At 47.2% G+C, this 19,337-nt stretch overlaps 1 protein-coding gene across 5 annotated transcripts; it reads right to left on the reverse strand.

The window, feature by feature from the left end:
• Nucleotides 1–242: 242 nt before the first annotated feature.
• LOC119974385 (guanylate-binding protein 1-like) lies at nucleotides 243–18,648 on the reverse strand. Of its 5 annotated transcripts, none has more exons than XM_038813198.1 (10): nucleotides 18,546–18,648; nucleotides 16,804–16,994; nucleotides 15,807–15,934; nucleotides 10,981–11,090; nucleotides 7,575–7,768; nucleotides 6,228–6,467; nucleotides 5,096–5,376; nucleotides 3,588–3,800; nucleotides 2,718–2,820; nucleotides 243–801 (listed from the first exon to the last, which is right to left on the reverse strand). In XM_038813198.1, exons 2-10 carry the CDS (start codon nucleotides 16,976–16,978, stop codon nucleotides 410–412), a joined length of 1,836 nt encoding a protein of 611 aa, XP_038669126.1. In that variant the 5' UTR covers nucleotides 16,979–16,994; nucleotides 18,546–18,648; the 3' UTR covers nucleotides 243–409. The 5 variants fall into 5 exon arrangements, with proteins under 5 accessions (XP_038669126.1, XP_038669127.1, XP_038669124.1 ...); XM_038813199.1 differs by lacking the exon at nucleotides 18,546–18,648 and adding an exon at nucleotides 17,705–17,726; XM_038813196.1 differs by lacking the exon at nucleotides 18,546–18,648 and adding an exon at nucleotides 17,587–17,650.
• Nucleotides 18,649–19,337: the final 689 nt, after the last annotated feature.

Consider the following 19,337-nt stretch of genomic DNA (forward strand, 5'->3'; position numbering starts at 1 on the left):
CGAGTTGCCGGTACCTTGAGCCGGCCCTGATGGCTGCCAAGTCAACGCATGAAATCTATGTTAAAAGTAAGGAACTATGCATTACATCCAGCTTAAACAATTTAATTACCCTGGGCATTGTGCATCTGTACAAAGTTCAAAACGTGTCCTTATTTTGTACAAAAAAATTCTCGATGATCATAGATTTCTGACTATTTGGCTTGCAAGACACAATGTCAATGACATGTTCATTAACAAGTTTATTACCATGTGCATGTATTTTATTTCATACCAATCATATAAAAGGCATCTCAGCTTGCCATTATAAAAGCTGCTTCATGTGCAATACAAGACCATTAACCAATATGTGCATCATAAGACCATTGATTAGAATACTGAAATCTTTCCAAACAATATTCTCCCAAGTGGATTAATCAGGCTCACCAATAAAACTGGTGGCAAAAGCTCTTGCTGCATTGAATATAGAGCGGAGGATGCCCATGAAATCTATGATGTCCACAAGACCACCTGCCCATGTCTGCTGCTCCTGATGCTTAAGCTGTTGAATTTGCTCTTCCATAAGCTCAGCTTTCTCCTGAAAACCCTTTTCCAAAACAGCCTTCTGCTCGGCCATCAGGCTTTCCAAGGCCCGCTCCTGCTCCTTTAACATTTCCTCTCGCTCCTCCACGATTTTCACCTTCATCTGGCGAAGATTTTCCTCATTGGTTCTTCTCTCATCCTCCCTCAGTTGCTTCAGCTGGAAGAGTTCCTCTTCCCGAGCCTTGTTCACTTGTTCCATCAATGTTGCCTTATCTGCTTCACCTTGTGCGCAAGGGGAACAAACAAGAATGATCAACAATGCAAATCCCAACACCCATCGTCCCCATTTCCCTGTCCCAGGTTTGAATTGCTTCATCTCAACTATCCACATCTTCATACTACCAACCCTCCACCAGGAACTCTGCACTATAGATGATTGTGGATTCCAAATTCCATCACAGCTTCACTGGGCCTCGAGGACTGAAATTTCCTCCTTCAAAAATGTTAGCCCCTAGTCACCGGCTGGTCATTTGGCCAATTAGGGGCCAAAGAGTCAGGCAATGGTACATCATCCTTCCTCTTCCCCAATAGCATGTCAAGATGATCACAATTTATTTGTTATCTCTTCCTGTTAAAGGGCCCAATAAAATCTAAGGGAGATGACATCAGCCTCTCCAGCCACACTCTAAGTGGTCCCGCTGTCAATCCAACCAACCTTTGCATTTTTCATGTGCACCACCTGCATTTAATTGTAAATAGAGTAGCTTACCCAGTCTATTGCCGACATACCTCCTTGCAGTAAAAAGCAACCCTTCCAATTCACTGCCTCGTCAAATCCTGTACTAATCGCATTCGCTAACAATTGGTGCGGCAAATGCTCAGACCCAGGTAGTCGACTGAATTCCTACAGGGCAGAAGCCAGTCGGCCCATTGAGAGCATGGAGGGGACAGTATAGAGTAAATGGCAGAGTGCTAGCGTGCAGTGACAGGGGATCCTCAGAAAGTTAATATATACATCTTTGAAGGTTGGAGCACCAGCACGTGAATGAGGAACAACATGGACGAGTTCACAAGTCTGAATTCCGGAGTTGCACTCAAGTCAGACATTTACCAGAACCATTTCAGAGTTGGGAGATTTTAATCTAACTGAAATGGAGGATATCCTCCACGGATCGAAGGAGATTGGCTAGATCGGCAAGATTTTCCACCTCGTCTGAGCGTCAAAGTGAAACTGCTTCTAGTAAAGGAGGCTATTCGGCTCATGAGTATGGAACGAGCTTTTTAAAGAGCACCTTAAATCAGCCCATTCCCCGCCCGAACCCCGCCTAACATTTTGAACACGAAGAGGCAATTTTGACATTCCACCTGCCCTACACGTGTAGGACGAAACTGACCCCCGGGAGGAAAACCAAGTTGAAAAGACAATTAGCCAAGGCCGGATTGAACTTGGGTCTCTGGCGCCATGAAGCAGCAGTGCTAACCACTGCTACCGTAACGCCCATATTACCTGCTATGACGAAGGAATAATTTTAATTGACGGGTACGGAGAGATCAGAAGGTAGAGACTGGAAATGGACAATGATTTAGAATGCATATCAAGCATGCAAAGGTATGGGTAGAGAGCGGTCATTTGTATGGCTCCTCTCTCCAGGAGCGACCATGGAGCTGAGCCACTGAAATACCCCCTTTGCTGTGATGACCAACATCATATCCTCCAAATCCATCAAGAGAACATGGGACAGCAAACACTCCGGTGACAAATCCATGCCGACTCCACTATCTCCCATTTATTCCAAGTCTCAGAACAAAAGATGCCACTTGCAGTAATTTCGAATAGTTGTCAAGTGGGAGACCAGGCGGCAGGCCTGAGGGGCCGAATGACCAGACCCCATAGGACTGTCACTTGAACTTGAACTCTTGGAAATTTCTACTGTCCGCACACATGGCAACGAACATGTCAAAATGATTCCCCTGAGACACCCATCAAGAGTGTTAGCATTCTGAACACAACTATGTGATAGGTAAAGGGCTAAATAGGTTTCACCTCATTGGCATGATGGAAAAATGCCTCAAATAGAAAGGGCCGAACTCAAGTCAACTACCATGCAAATATCTACTGACAAGAACTGGTGGTGACAGAAAGCGAGAGAGTATACTTTCAACACATTCCAATAGCTGGGTATAATCTGGGTCCTTACTGGCCAACAATTTCTCGGCTTCTGACAGCTTCTTCTCTGCTTGCAGTATGGTGTCCGCCTCTATTTGCTTCCTCTTCAGAAACTCTGCAAGGACCACTTCCGCCTGCAATGAAGCAAACAAATTTCAGGATGGATGCTGGAGAAAGTGGATTTGCTGTGATCCATGAAGCAAGATCCAATGTTAATATCCTGCAACATGCATTGGCCGAGAGGGGCAGTGAGTAAAATCACGCGCAGGCTTCAGAAACGTTAATCACAAAAACAAAAAGTAGGGGTAAAGCTACAAATTGGAAATGTGTAGCATTGTGGCGCATGGCTCAACATGGATGTCACAGCTGGAATTAATATATTGGGATTTAATTTGAGGGAAGAGTAGAATTCACTGGTTTGTGCAAAATTGTTCCTTGGGGTTAAAGTGAGAAATTTTCACAATTAGCACATCCTTAAAAAAAAAATGGGACAGGCAACAGACCATTGTATTCAGGAAAGCACACCTATTGCTTCCTTGGAAATGTCTCAAATGGATTTCAAGTACCTCTGCACCCCCCCCCCCCCCCCCTCCCCCCGACCCCCCCTCCTATACTCCCCCACACACCAGTCCTTTTGAGTAAATCTTGAGTGGAAGCCAGATGATTAATGTGGTTTAAAAAAAACGATAGGTTTATCTTGGGAAACGTGCACATTTATGGCATGGGTATGGTACGGGAGCTACAACATACATGGCTGTCAAGATTTGTTCCTCAAATCAGATAGTTAATCGCTTGGGGAGGAAATGATCGATTGGGAAGTAAATAAACTACAGTTCATGTTGTGAACAATCTCCGCTAACATTGACAAAAACGATAGCTGGTCTTTCACGGTCGCTGTTACCTGGATTCCCTTTCCAGGTGTGGCGTGGTATTCGGACACCAGCGCATTCCTGTCCGTGACGTACAACCGATAACCACCGGGTAGAGTGTAAACCCCTTCCTGCAATTTGCGGTGCATTTCTGTAGAAAGGCTCTGAAGCAGAACTTGGCATTTCTCCACAGACAGCTGTTGATTCTTCTGGCAGACAGCTAGATACTGGTGTGCGAGGTCAGACTGGAGACAAACAAAATCAACTTTACAAGAAGCAAATCACAGCAAGTTGGACGCCCTAATAGCACCAGACAGGATGATTTTGGGGGGGGGGGGGGGGGGGGGTGCAGACAAGACATAACAAGAGGTGCGAATATTTGGGCGGCACAGTTGAAGTAGTTAGCACGGCGACCTCAACAGCGCCAGGAACCCGGGTTCAATTCTGGCCTGTGCCAGTTCCCCTCATGTCTGCCTGGGTTTCCTCTCACAGATCAAGACGTGTGGGTTGAATAGGTTGAATGACCATGATACATTTCCCCTTGGTGCCCAATGGTTGCAGGGATGGGGCAGGGGAGTGGGCCTAGGTAGGGTGCTGCTTCAGAGGGTCAGAGCAGGTCCTTCACTGTGGAGGGTTCGATGACTTGATGAGCGGTGGAATACAAGGCGAGGCCAGATAATTGTAAATTCAGTGACCTTTACATTTCCATTCCGCAAAAACATACAATATAGAGGTTAAAACAGACACGCGTCTAAGGAAGGTTGACAAATACGCAAAGCCAAGCCAGTAAGAAAAAAAAAACCAACCCCCACAGTGCAGGAGGCCAATCCAGTCTGCACCGACCCTCTGAAAGAGCACCCTACCAGGGTCAATGCCCCAACCTATCCTTGTAACACCATTCATCCTTTTGGACACAACGGGAAATTGATCATGGCGAACCCAACTAACCTGCACATCTTTTGACTGTGGGAAGAAATCGGAGGAAACCCACGCAGACGTCACCCAAGGCTGGAATCGAACTCAGATCCCTGGCGCTGTGAGGCAGCAGTGCTAATCACTGACATGGTGGTGAAGATAAAACTGCTAATAGCGCTCAAGTAATGGTTAGGTCACAACTAGAGTACTGTGTGCAGTTCTGGTCTCATCACATCATAGGAACAATGCCATTGCACTGGAGAGGATAGTTACCATGATTACTGAGAGAGTGGATAGGTTGGGGCTGAGGAGACAGTTCGAGAGGTTTATGATAGGGTCAGATAGAGACATCAATAACCAGTGGCATAGATTTAAGTGAAGGGGTAAAAGGCTAAGAAGAGAGTCGAGAAGAAACGAAGAGAGTCTGGAGCTCAGTGCCAGAAAGCATGGTTATGTCAGAGTCTCAACATTTAATAAGTATTTAGATGTTCACTTGCGTTCCAGGGCTATGGGACAAGGGCAGGAAAATGGCATCAGTACAGCGAGGTCCTTGCTGGCCAGTGTGGACACGATAGGCCGAATGGCCTCCTGTGTTGCAAACATGTCTGTATTTATGAACTCTTACCACCACTTGTTTTTGATACTCTTGATGCTGGTCTTTGAATGAACGCTGCATGAAGACTCCGAGCGCCTCTTTCTCACAGTTGCCGTGTATGTCTGAAAGCTCCCTCGTTTCCATCGGCATGTTGACCACTTGTTGCTCCATCTGCTGCCTGTAGTGATCAGAGGCCAGTCTTACAGCGACAGCATTTTCCATCCTGGCCATCGAGGTAACGGCGTCGTCCAGGCAAGGGACTGCCCCGGTGGCGATCGCAGAGACGTAACTGCTGGCTAACATACCCAACACTGGCACAAAAGGTTTCAGAGAGATGATTTTAGAGAAGGACACGTGTTCAGTTAAAACTGAAACTTTCAACATCATGAACCAGATTATGGAAATGGCACCCAATTCAAATTCAGAGACACTGCAACTGTAACAGTCTTGGCCAGTCACTGGAGTGCAAACATGCTCCAACATGGAGGAGAATAGATTTGGGCGAGGTGCCAAAATTGAGAATGTCTCTGACATCAGTTGTGGATGATGTGGAGATGCCGACGTTGGACTGGGGTGAGCACAGTAAGAAGTCTTACAACACCAGGTTAAAGTCCAACAGATTTGTTTCAAACACGAGCTTTCGGAGCACTGCTCCTTCCCCAGGTGAATCAGTTTTGGAAGCAGAAAGGTAGGGTTATCAGGGCCACAGCACCAGAATGGACCAACTGGTCTCCATGGAGGTGCTGGGGGTAGGTGTAATTCTAAGCGCGAAGCCAACATCTGGTGGCGAGCAAGCTCAGAGCCATAGTTGTCAGCGGGTGGTAGGTATAGCAATTCCCGTGCAGTGGGGAGGGGCCCATGATTTAGAGCCAGTTACGGAAGGACTCTGGAATGTGACCCTCTTTTGAAAGTCTCTTCGCCAGGCACAAATTCCATTTCCTAAAATTAGCCCAGGAGTGATTGTGGACCGATTCTTAACCGCATCTGATCACAGACTTATTTGGAATAGGTAGATACAAGAACAGTGGGAAATGATGCCAATTTGGATGGTACTAGCGAAGAGAGACATGGTTACTTTGAAGAGTTAAGGAACGTTTGCCTGTTTGATGCAAAAAAAAAAACAATCGCTCTCCATTTAACATGCAGTGTTAACCATACGTACTTCTGCCAGTAATGATATGGCCTCCCTGGAGACATTTGGGTTGCGATGTTTCATGTATGTACTTGCAGAACCTCTGGCATTCCTGCACGAAGCTCTGGTCCAGCATCTGCTCTGGGACATGCTCCACCGTGTGCAGATCGCGGGAGACTGGACGGACGAAGACAAAGCATTTCCGCTTGGGAAAGAAGTTTCGAATGCACTGCCGGGGCAAGTTGTATTCCATAACCTTTTTGGAATTCCCTGCAATAAAACAAAGTGTCCAACAAGTGAACAGTTAAAAGACTGTGCGATATCTGAATGTTTATGGTGCAGCAAGGTACCTTGAGGAAGGGAGGAGGTACAGGCTCCAGTGAAAACCACTCCTGCTGGGCATCAAAGTGGTCTGATAATTCTGGGGGAAGGGGGGGGGGGGGGTGGAGGAAGAAATAGAAAGCAGCCACAAGGCCAGGATCCCTGCTTTTGACATTTAATTCACCCTTTCACATCGATTGGAGCACAGACCACGCTAACCGATTTCAATTGTAGCATTGAGGAAATGGAGAAAACTATAATTTCATATCCCAGTAATGCTTGCACACCGCTTCCTCATCTGAGCCCCACACCAAATCAAGCACTCCGGGAATGCCCTTGGAAAATGTACTTGCATTCATTACTATGGAGACTGTGGCAATCTGATAGTGCTTCCCAGGCTTCGGCAACGCAGTCAGTCTGGGGAATTCGGGCAAAGGTCCAAGAAATGGTATAAAGTTAGTGTTAATGACAGGATGACATTTCTTCTTTGGATATTGGAAATAGACCTGCGCTATAGACCACAGAGCCACACCAGTGGGGCGTCATTCCGATTTCCAGTTCCATTTTCGGGGAAGACATTTCTCACTGAGCCAGGAGCGCCACCCAGCTGAGTAACTGCTGACACACCGTCACCGCGGCAGTTTCAACAAGAAATTGTGGTGAGACTTCAGAAAGACTGGACACTGCAGGAAGCTCTAGGTTGTCAAAGGGGACCAATTGTCTATGTTTTGAAAGTGATCTTTTTCTTTATGGGGGCGTGTGTCAATGCAGAGTCCAGCTTCACTGCCCATTCTGAACACCCTAAACTGAGTGGCTTGCTAGACCATGAGAGAGAGCTCCTTCATGTGGGTCTGGAGGCACGCGAGTCAGAAAAGGCAATAATGTCAGATATCCTTTCATGATAAGTCAATAGATTCACAAACCGTCACTCCAGATTTTCTCAATTTAAATTAACCCCAAGGGCCACTTTGAACCCATCCCCAGAGTATCGGCTTCAACAATGGTAAATTGAAGAGATTGAGGAGAAGGGAGATTGCATCTCGAGAAATGCATTACCTTTCTTCAGCAGCAGAGCGTGTTCCAAATATCCATCCTGATTCACCACTTGGCCCTCGATTTTCAGCTCCAGACTGAAGTCCCGGACACACCAGACAAACGTCGGGAAAATCTTCAAATATTCGATCTCATCGTCCTCATGGAAATCAGCACTCGCTTTAACTTTGATCAGTTCAGTGAGCTCGGTGACAAAACTGGACTAGTTAAAGAATCCATATTGACAAGCTGGCCAAATGGGAGCAGATAGGGGTTCACAAGGGTAGCAGCCAATATAATTAATAGACCAATGATTCGCCAACTGAATCAAGGCACACTTAAAATCTCAAGTTGCGACAGATTGTAGCACAATAGGCATTCGAGTGTTACCATGGGTCGGATTTGGTCACAGGACTGTCACAACCCATGGGTACCCGTGAGCAATACTGGATGGCTCTGGAGAATAGCACAGCGGTGGCTCCTCTACCCACCATTTCTGTGCCAGTTTATTCCAGTCAGGTCCCCCCTCCACCCCCACAAGTCTTCTCCTACACAAACAAAATTCCATTTACAAGCTACTGTTGCATCTGTATCCACCACCATCATTCCCAATCAGCCTAATTGTAATATTCCCAAGTCACCTCTGGTTCTTTCAATATCACCCTCTGTTCATCGACACTGGCCAAGTTGTAAACTATAAATAGAAACTGCTAAAACCCTTAAGGTTTGGTCAGCCCCCGCCCTGCTTGTGATTAGAGCAACCATTATGTTTCCAGTCTACCGGCCGCTGGAACCCACATGCTTAATAAAAGGTGAGCTCCCGGAATTGAACACCATACTCCAGTCATTGGCAAACTCGCCTTTCTCCAATTATCGTTGCTTCGTTTCCCAGGCTTCCATTGATAAGAGGAAAGTATTTCATTTATATTAATCACCTCGCCATCTTCATGAAGCCCACCATCGCCCATTTCACATTTTGAATCTTACTTATCATTGTACCATTTAATTGGGATAACATTCAGTCTTCCCCTGAACAGGAGTCACCCCACACAGTATTCCATTTAATTGGGATAACATTCAGTCTTCCTCTGAACAGGAGTCACCCCACACAGTATTTCATAGGAAACAGGATCAACTCTGAAAGAATTATCACTCAAATGGGCCTCCACTGGGGCATCATTTGACAGCGGCTTTTGACAAGGTGCCACACAAAAGATTGCTGCAGAAGATAAAGACGCATGGCGTTAAGGGTGAAGTAGTAGCATGGATAGAGGATTGGTTAATTAATAGAAAGCAAAGAGTGCGGATTAATGGGTGTTTCTCTGGTTGGCAATCAGTAGCTAGTGGTGTCCCTCAGGGATCAGTGTTGGGCCCACAATTGACATAGATGATTTGGAGTTGGGGACCAAGTGCAATGTGTCCAAGTTTGCAGACGACACTAAGACGAGTTGTAAAGCAAAAAGTGCAGAGGATACTGGACGTCTGCAGAGGGATTGAATAGTTGAAGTGAATGGGCTAGGGTCTGGCAGATGGAATATAATGTTGACAAATGAGGTTATCCATTTTGGTAGGAATAACAGCAAAAGGGGTTATTTAAATGATAAAATATTAAAACATGCTGCAGTGCAAAGGGACCTGGGTGTCCTAGTGCACAGTTGCAAAAGGTTGGTTTACAGGTGCAACAGGTGGTTAAGACGAATGGAGTTTTGTACTTCATTGCTAGAGGGATGGAGTTGAAGAGTAGGGAGGTTATGCTGCAATTGTATAAGGCGTTAGTGAGGCCACACCTGGAGTATTGTGTTCAGTTTTGGTCTCCTTACCTGGGAAAGGATGTTCTCGGGCTGGAGGGCGTGGACAGGAGATTCACTAGTTAATCCCAGAGCTGAAGGGGTTGGATTACAAGGACGGGTTGAATAGACTGGGACTGTACGCGTTGGAATTTAGAAGGATGCGGGATCTTATAGACACATATAAAATTATGAAGGGAATAGATAAGATAGATGCAGTGAGGTTGTTTGCACTGGCAGGTGAAAGCAGAACTTGGGGGCATAGCCTCAAAATAAGGAAAAGTTGATTTAGGACTGAGCTTAGGAGGAATTTCTTCACCCAAAGGGTTGTGAACCTATGGAATTCCCTGCCCAGTGAAGCAGTTGAGGCTCCTTCATTAAATGTTTAAGATAAAGATAGACAGTTTTTTGAAGAATAAAGGAATAAAGGGTGATGGTTTTCGGGCCGGAAAGTGGAGCCGAGTCCACAAAAGATCAGCCATGTTCTCATTGAATGGCAGAGCAGGCTCGAAGGGCCACATGGCCTACTCCTGCACGTTCTTATGACATCAGCCATTAGCAGGTAATGCTAACCAGAGAGGACTGCCTCCTCAAACCCAAACAGCTGAATGGTTTACCTAAGCCCAGATCAATGTTCAGTTAGTTGAATGGCCAGTCGTGGCAAACCATGGGTGCGATTCTCCGCTGCCCACGATGGGTCAGAGAATAGCGGGAGGGCGCCCCGACATTTTTCACGCCCTCCCGCTATTCTCCCCCCCCCCCCCCCCCCCCCCCGGCACGAATCGCTGCTCGCCGTTTTTTACAGCAAACAGAGATTCTCCCCAGGCCGATGGGCCGAGTTCCCAGGCCTTTACGGCCGTTTTTACAGCAGCAAGCAGGTGTGTTGTATCCTCTACCTGGTGGGAAGCCAAGATTTCTTAAAGTGTGTGTGAGGAATTGAACAAACGAATGTGATATAAAATGGAATAATTAGTTAGAATAATGTAGAGGATAGAGCCGGTCTGATGGTAGTGAGTTAGCATGGTAACGAACAAAGGAATTCAGCAAAGCATGGCCAGGAAGTGGGGAGGGGAGCCTCGTGCAGAGGACGGCGAAACGAATGCTGGGTAACAAGAGGCCCAGGGTTGAGGAATGCGAAGTGAGCCAATCAGGATATATGGCCAGGTCAGGAGGTGTATAGGATGACCTATGGGAATCTTGTATGTGAAACTTGATGCCATTTGAATGATATGTATAGAAGATCTTTGTCCTCTGTCTCACATGGCTTTGGGAGTTTCAGGAAACTGTATGTGTCCTGAGTCTCTATAGAGCAGGTCAGCCTTGCAAGTTGTTTAAAAATAAATAATACCATATCTACAGATCCCTCTCGAGTTTTATTGAGACCAGACTGACAGGTAAAGAACTTAATTCGTCATGTGCATGTGGAATCTCTGGTTACACTGCTGCAATTAAACTGTCATCCAGTAATGTTCCTGAAACGTGTACCCAGATCCAGCAGAAATCTCATACATTCCTTGGCTTTTATCAACAAACCCACTTATTAACGAATCCTCTGACTTAAGGTCTAAAAGGCCAGCTGCCAATTGCCTTGAACGCTCAATATTGCAATGATTTGTTGAGGAAATCCCATCAAAAAAGGATACTACAGTTTCTCCAAGGCATATTGATCGATTGTACCCATGCTGTTGTAGACAAGGGAACTGCTGAGAAGTACAGCAAGAGCAAAGATCCAGCTGTCGTTCTTCTGATCACCCTGAAGAAAGCAAGCATATTGTTCAGCAACCCACTAACATGAGGCAGTGACGATGTCATCCAGATGGTCTGTGTCTAAGAAATGTTATGATTTGTGTTTTCATAAATTCAGTGCAGGAGGTCATTCAGCCCATCGAGTCTGCACTGGCCCTTGGAAAGAGCAGCCCACTTAAGCCCACACCTCCACCCCTTCCCCGTAACCCCACCTGACCTTTCTGGACACGAAGGGCAAATTAGAATGGCCAATCCACCTAACCGGCACATCTTTGGACTGTGGGAGGAAACCCACGCAGACACAGGGAGAATGTGCAGACTCCGCACAGTCAGTGACCCAAGCCGGGAACCAAATCTGGGACACTGAAGCTGTGACGTGCTGCAGTATCTAATTCACCCAGCTTCAAAATCCATTCACAATAAACAACTGTTCCTACCATTCTGTTTACAACAACGGGAACGTAGCTCCATGAGACACTATGAAATGATGAATTGCAAGGGACAATTTCTTCCAAGTAAGAGTAGTGAATGACAAATGCAAATGTGGTGGATCAGGAGGGGACAACATTTTGGTGAGGAGATTCCCAAATTCATCAGAATTTACCCAACTGATGAGAAAAGAGAAAAAAAGCTACAAGCCTGCAGTTCACAAACTCCGAGACAAGGGGGCCCTTCTACAAACATGGGGAAAAGGCTGGCCGCCTACTGGGTAAAGGATGGCAGAGGCAGACTGGTAGCAGTTCAATTTTGGCCGTGTCCATCTTGTAAATGGGGTTGGGGGGCAGGGTTACACCCTCCCTCTCTCTCTTCGCAATGTTACTTTTATCCCCCTCTCCCCCTGTACACCTCCGAGGGCTGTACACCTTCAAGCCCCCTGACGGGGATGAAACAGTTCCTCAATGGACTGGATAGGCCAGTTGTGGGAGAGGACAGGCATGGGGAAGCTGGAAGCACCAATGGATCTGGGTGAAATCACGGAGAGCATCAGCTCCATGCAGGCGGGGAAGGTGCCGGGACCCGATGGGTTCCTGGCAGACTTCTAGATTTGCAGCAGCTCTGGCCCCACATCCAAGGAACATGTTCACAGACTCGCTGGCAAGGATAACCTTGCCTCCTACACTGATGCAGGCCACAATCTCATTGATACCCAAAAAGATAAAGACCCAATGGAATGTGGATCATATAGACCCATTTCACAGCTAAATGTGGACGTGAAAATATTCGCAAAGATCCTGCCCAAAAGGCTGGAGCACTCTATACCAGAGGTGGTCGTAGAAGACCAGAATGGCTTTGTCAAGGGTAGACAGCTCACTGCAAACATCAGGCGGCTGATGAATATAATAATGACCCCCCCTGGCAAGGGAACACTGGAGGTGTTCGTCTCCCTGGACACAGAAAAGGCCTTCGACAGTTGAATGGAAATACATCCTTGAGGTACTGGAACGGTTTGGGCAAGGAGCAGGATTCACCTCCTGAGCATTCATACTAAACACCACCAGCTCGGAATACTTGCAGCTGCAAAGAGGCACAATGCAGGGATGCCCACTGTCCCTGCTCCTGTTTGCTCTAGCAATCGAACGCCTGGTGATAGCTCTACGGGACGTGAAAATCCGGAAGGGCATTCAACTAGGATATGGAGATCACAGGAGTACTATGAGTTCACTCTATATGTCTCAAAGCCACAGGAAGGACTGAAAGCAATTCTGCAAATTCTGAAAGAGTTTGAAACCTTCTCAGATTACAAGCTCAGCCTGGGCAAGAGCGAGGCATTCCCAGTGAACCCAAATGGGGGAGGGACAGAGCTGGAGGGGCTCCCTTTGGAAATCCAAAGAGCCAGAGACTGTTCACAGATCCACAAGTGAAATCTGACAAACCTGGTGGAGGAAGTCAAAAAGGACCGGCAATGCTGGGACATACTCCCACTCTCCCTGGCGGGAAGAGTGCAGACAATCAAAATGAACGTGCTGCGAGGTTCCTCTTTCTATTTAGATCCATACCGATCTTCATCCCCAAGGCCTTCTTCCAAAACATGGACAGCTTAATCATGCCATTTGTGTGGAGGGGTAAGAACCCAAGAGTCCCCAAAGCAACACTGCAAAAGTGGAAAATTAAGGGTGGCCTGGCACTACCAAACCTGCAGCACTACCACTGGGCAACAACAGCAGAAAAAGGGGATGGATACACAAAACTCCAACTTGTGAGTGGGTGCAGATGGAGGAGGCCTCCTGTAAAGGGATGACCCTCCAGGCCCTAACACAGCAGCACTCCCGCTCCCCTCAACAAAATACACATTCAGCCCATTGGTAGCAACCACACTGAAAATGTGGAACCAAGTAAGGGAACACTTCAGACTGACCAAGATGTCCCCCATCTGCATAACCCACAGGTTCCCACAGGTGTCATGCTAGACACCACCCATCTGCGTAACACACAGGTTTCCACCAGTCATGCCAGACACCACCTTTACAAAATGAAGGGAAAACGCTGACAGTTAGGGACTTCCACATAGGAAACAGACTAGTGACGCTGCACAAATTAACAGAGGAATGCGAACTACTGACAGGACAGGAAAAGAGACGCTTGCATACAAACAAGACGCTCCTCCGCAAAGAGACAGTCGGATACCCCAAGGCCCCGGAGACCACACTATTAGAGGACCTGATGAATATAGACAGTAAAGAAGAGAGACTCTCTGGGAAAATATATGGACAGCTACTGGACAGGGCCCGTGCGCCATTAGACAAGACCAGATGGAAATGGGAGGACAAACTGGGGACAGAAGTGGGTTGGGGACTCTTGTGCGAAGTACTGAGCAGGGCCAACTCCACCTCCTCCTGCACAAGGCTCAGCCTCATGCAGTTCAAAGTGATGCACAGAACACACCTGATCACAACCCAAATGATCCTCCCGGAGGTGGAGGATAAATGTGAACAGTGCCAGGGAGGCCCGGCCAACCACACTCTTGTTCTGGCCTTGTCCCAAACTTGCTGTGTTCTGGACAGCCTTCTCCGAGGCGATGTCCAAGGTTGTAGGGGGTGAGGGTAGAGCCATGACAAAATACGGCAATCTTCGGCGTATCAGAGCAGCCAGAGCTACACATAGCGAGGGAAGGGGAAGACGGCTAACACCCTAGCAGGGAAGAGGGCTAATGCCCTAGCTTCTGCTCCCTAATCACATGCCAGAGAATCCTGTTTGGCTGACAATCAGCAGCACCACCCACAGCTGCAGACTGGCTGGCAGACCGATCGGAATTTCTCACAACCCATGGGGAGGGGGGGGGGGGATAAAAGGAACATTGCGAAGAGAGAGGGAGGGGGGTAACCCTGCCCCCCAAACCCATTTACAAGGTGGACACGGCCAAAATTGATGGGGGAAAAAAGGGGGAAGCTGAGGAGGAGGGGGAACACATCCCGAATGTGCAGGGAGGCATGGAAGTGGGAGGGCTAAGGAGGATAGCACGCCGAGTCAGACAATGACAAACTAAATAAACAGACATAAGAAAAGCTTTTGTACTGTACAGTAAAGAAACTCAAACTGCAATGTATGTAAAACTGAAAATGCCAATGAAAATATTTTAAAGAAAATAATTTGCCTAACTTGTGGCCCAAGTCATTGGATGACATTCATAAGCCCACGAAATGGCATTACGTGATATAACTGAACGTACAAGTTGCTAGGGTTGTGGGGATAGGCAATATTTTAACCTAAAATCCATCCATAGTTATACCAATAATACAAATGGGAGGCGAGAAGATCAACTTCAGTTGAGCCGAAAGACAACAATCACAGCATGGATCAGTCAGCAACGCAGGAGCAGAAGAGCAGGTTCAAAGCTGAGCAGCAGTGCAAAGCCCATTACAGCTACAGGAGCGAATATGTAAACACGCCTAAAACAAATCCCACACACAGAATATGTTAACCAACAGATGGGCCCATGATAGATCAAAGCAGAGGCTGTGGTTCTGCAGAGGCTGTGATTCTATACTTGCCTTGTTTTGCCTTTGGGACACGAGGCCAGCCTACAGAACATCAGGTACAACACCACATGTGAAAGAACATGTGGCCACACTCCCCAAGTTTCAAATTCATAATTAGTACCAAAATGTGGGATTTGGCAATGCAGAGAGAGCAAGGACTGTAACCATGATGACTGAAACCAAGTCATCGGCAAAGGATGGGGGGGGGGGGGGGGGGGAGAAGAGGGGGAGAAGAGGGGGGAGAACAGGGCCAGGCGCTGAAAGTTGGAGCAAAATCAGAGATGCAACTTTAATAGTTTTGCATCACAAGTGATTTGATGGAATCATCACAGTAGCAAATCAAACAGATACACGACAAGCGCCCACGAATGGGGTGGCATTATTGATGAGAGTGGGTCTATGTCAGATGGGTTTTATAGACTAAAACAATCCAAGCCTTTCCTGAATCCATAATTGATTTCAAGTGAATTTGAACTTCCAAGAGGGATTTTCCAATGAGAATTCGCAACAGGAGAAATGGACAAACAGTCAAGATTACACAGCTTTCAAAAGGGGGATCCCTAGCCCACACACCAGTGCAGAACATTCTCCAATAGACAGAATCAAAAACATCACACTGGAGGTTGAAATTAACTGTTTAGTTTCAGGGCCAATCGGAGATAACATTAGGCCTCGATGCCCAAAGTTCCCAGTTGGAGAATCTTATCCCGGATCTCCCCTCCTTGCAATACACAAAAACTATTTACCTTCGATACATCTCCGAGACCTTCAGTGTCCAGCAGCATCAAAGAATGGTTCGACTTGAGTGGGTGAGGCAAACACCACATCCAGATCCCTTTAGTGTGAGACTGGACAGTCGACCCAAGTGAAAAACCTGACCAAACACCAAGGGCAAAAAGAATTAAGCACAAAATATGCTGGACGAGTTTGAAGAGGCATTCAACACACCAAACAAGCCCCCCTATACAATTAGCTGAATGCCCCAAGACAGTGAAGTGGCCAGAACATTTATAATCTTTTTTTATTGTCACAAGTAGACTTACCTGCAATGAAGAATAGCCCCTAATGGCCACACTCTGGTACCTGTTCGAGGTACACAGAGGGAGAATTCAGAATGTCCAAATTACCTCACAACATGGGCAAGATTTTCTGATTGCTGACGCCAAAATCACATTCGGCAATTGGCTGGAGAATCCGTTTTTACACCGAAATTAGGAGACGGCACCCTCAACAACGGCCTTGGGACGTCACCTATGGCCCTCCCCCGATAGGCCGATTTCCCAACAGCGGCAGTCACATGTCTTCAATTTTCAGGGATATTGGGTGGTGGCGGCTGCGGACTGTGTCCAGCGCCACATTCCGCTGGCGGGGGTGGGCTTCGGGTGTGGTAACGAGGCCAGGTCCACACACAGTCAGCACCATGTTGTACAGCCCAGCCACCGCAGGTTACCACCGTGTGCATGCGCAGCCACAGATGCGGCCATTCCCCATCTGTACCTGCGGGTAAAGCTGGGGAATTTATGTGGCGCAGCTACTAGCCCCCCACCAACACAGAAGGTTACACAAACCCAATAAGCCCAAACCCCTCTACTTGTCCAATTACAGGAGGGCTTATCAGAAGGGTCTGGGGAGTTTTGTAGGTGTTCATTACCTATACCCTCAATGACCACACCTCTAAGCACTTATTTCCAGAAAGTGAAATTGGGTGATTTGGGTGGAGAAAGAGGAGGGATAATACCTTACCTTGCACTTTCCCCGCCAGCCAGTTCATCAAGTAAGATTTCCCAGTTCTGTAGAGTCCCACTATGGAGACCACCACCACCGGCTCATTGTGATTGGCGAGGTGGTCCAGCGCCTCCGGGTTTACCCGCAAGGAGCCATCCAGACCGTTCTCAATGAAACACAAGGGAGCAGACATGAAGCTGGTTGGATTCCTTTCAGAAAAAAGCACATGATAAAATCAAACTTGAGGCAAAAATGAGTAAAGCAGCGATTTAATTTGATATGTCCTTCATGGCTATAGAAAGAAGACTAGTCTCAATCTGGCTGTAATACTGGGATATTAAAAGGCCCCCAACTTTTTTTCAGATTGTTACATGGTCCGAAACGCTGAGGTAAAAACCTGAGCGAAGCCCGATTGAACTAGGCCCAGTAAAAACTCCATTCTGACAATTCACGGACCAGTAACTTCAAGTAAAATAATTTGACTATCGCGTTCAACAAAACGTCTCAGTACTTAAAAGGAAATCCAGAATTGGCACTGTGTAGTTTCAGATGGGGGGTGAGAATAGGGTAAAATTACAATCGGCCGGGGATATATATCGCCGAATAAGACTTGAGCTAATAAAACCAACCGGATGGTTATCCAATCCGATGTGCCAAAAGACGTTTCGAGAAAGGCAGAGCAGCGCCGACAGTCAGAACAAGAGAATAAACTTCACAACCTTCCCCCAGCAAAGCACCCAACTGAGGAAGAGAATGTTATCCCGTGATGCCTATCAGCTGGTTCAATAGCTATTGCCTGACCTGAATCAGGAACCCCGCCTAATCACTCCGATTTCATCAACCCTTTCCTTGTTTCTATTTTTGGTCTGTCAGGCAATTAGGACTTTTGAAAGAGAAGCAAACAAGACGTTCTGCCCACCGAATAAGGAGTTAATTAGTTGACTGAACAAGTTCATAAGGAGATCCGCTCCTGAAAATGGGTATGAATCTTGTGTAGTCGGGAGTGGTTTCCTCAATTGACCAAGATCTGAGTTCACAGGGGAAGGTTCTTCATAATGCAGCTGAAAAAGAATCAGCCCGCATCTTTCCTTCAAGTTTTTTTAATCCAAATTTTTTTTGAAAATTACTATTGATGAGTGTTGTATCTCCATCCACATTAATTCTGCCTGAATTATAAAATTGCATTACAACCAGGTAGTTTTGTTGTTGATATTTCCGCTCTCCGCCGAAGGAATGAGAGAGAGATGGTGGCTCGACGGAATGTCACAGGGTGAGTAATCGAGTGCTCGGGAAGCGGGAGTTCAAATCCTAAAATCATTTAATGGAGTTTGAAAACTTGCCTCAGATAATCTCTGGAAAAACTTCAGGTGCGTCTGTAATACTCTAAAGATTTAATTTGAAGATGTTTTGTTCCACGTTGTACGTATTGATGCCAAATAGCAATGATTAATTTCCAATGACTTTTATTCAGGTGAATTTAGTGGGATATTGCAAACAGAACATAGGGCTGGATTCTTCGTTTCTGAGGCTAAGTGCCGATGGAGGGTCCACGGCGTTTCACGACGGAAAAATCGGCACAAACCCCTCGCCAGTTCCAGTACCGGTGACGGCCGAGCACAGGCTGCATGAAACACTCGCGGATGGGGTGGAAAACAGCCAGAGAATCGTCGGATCCCAGGCCGCGTATGTGCAGGGGTGACGAGCTACAACCGGGTGCACCTGCAGCCCCACACACGCGCCGGCTGTGCTGGACTGCATACCTGCCCACCCAGCCCTCGCAGAAGCCTCCCGACCAGCAGCATGGAGCCCGTCTGCACACCAAGCTCCCGACTGTTGGGACCACATACGGCCCATGGCATCGGGGGCTCAGCCCATCAGAGGCAGAACATCCTGGGTGTGCTGGATGATGGCGTGCCAATGGCATTGCGACTGCGCATGGCCCGATAACACCAAATTGGAGGGGGCAAACATCACAAACCGGTGCCTGTCCCGATTCCGATGTCGGGAGCCATTCTCCTCCGCCGATCGCCATTTCCGATTTCAGCATCGGGCTACGGAGAATTCCACTCATTTTTTGGTTGGCAGTTGGTTCCCATTTCAATCGAACAACTCTCTCATTCAGCGTAATCTTCCTCATTCGGCCCATCATGTCGGGGCCAGCTCCTAGCCACTCCATTTTCCGTTTCCGGAGCTTGGGGCTGGAGCCTTTTATGCTATGGTGTTTCAGGTGCGCTTTTAACGTTGAGGGTTCCTGCCTCCACCATCCCTTCAGGCAGTAAGTTCCTGATTCCCACCTCCCTCTGTTCATCTTTTGTATGCCTCAATCTGGTCTCCCCTCCACCTTGTCCGAACAACCCCAGTCTAACCAGCTGTAATTCTCCAGACCAGGCAAAATCCTGGTGAATCTCCTCTACACCCAATTGAGTGAAATCACGTCCATCCTATAGTGGGGTGACCAGAAATACACCACACTCTAGCTGTGGCCTAATGACCATTGTATCCAGCTCTACCTATATCCTCCCTGCTCTTCTACGCTATCCCTCAGCTAATAA

This window comes from Scyliorhinus canicula, chromosome 12 (genome assembly GCF_902713615.1).
Source record: "Scyliorhinus canicula chromosome 12, sScyCan1.1, whole genome shotgun sequence".
Lineage (NCBI taxonomy): Eukaryota > Metazoa > Chordata > Chondrichthyes > Carcharhiniformes > Scyliorhinidae > Scyliorhinus > Scyliorhinus canicula.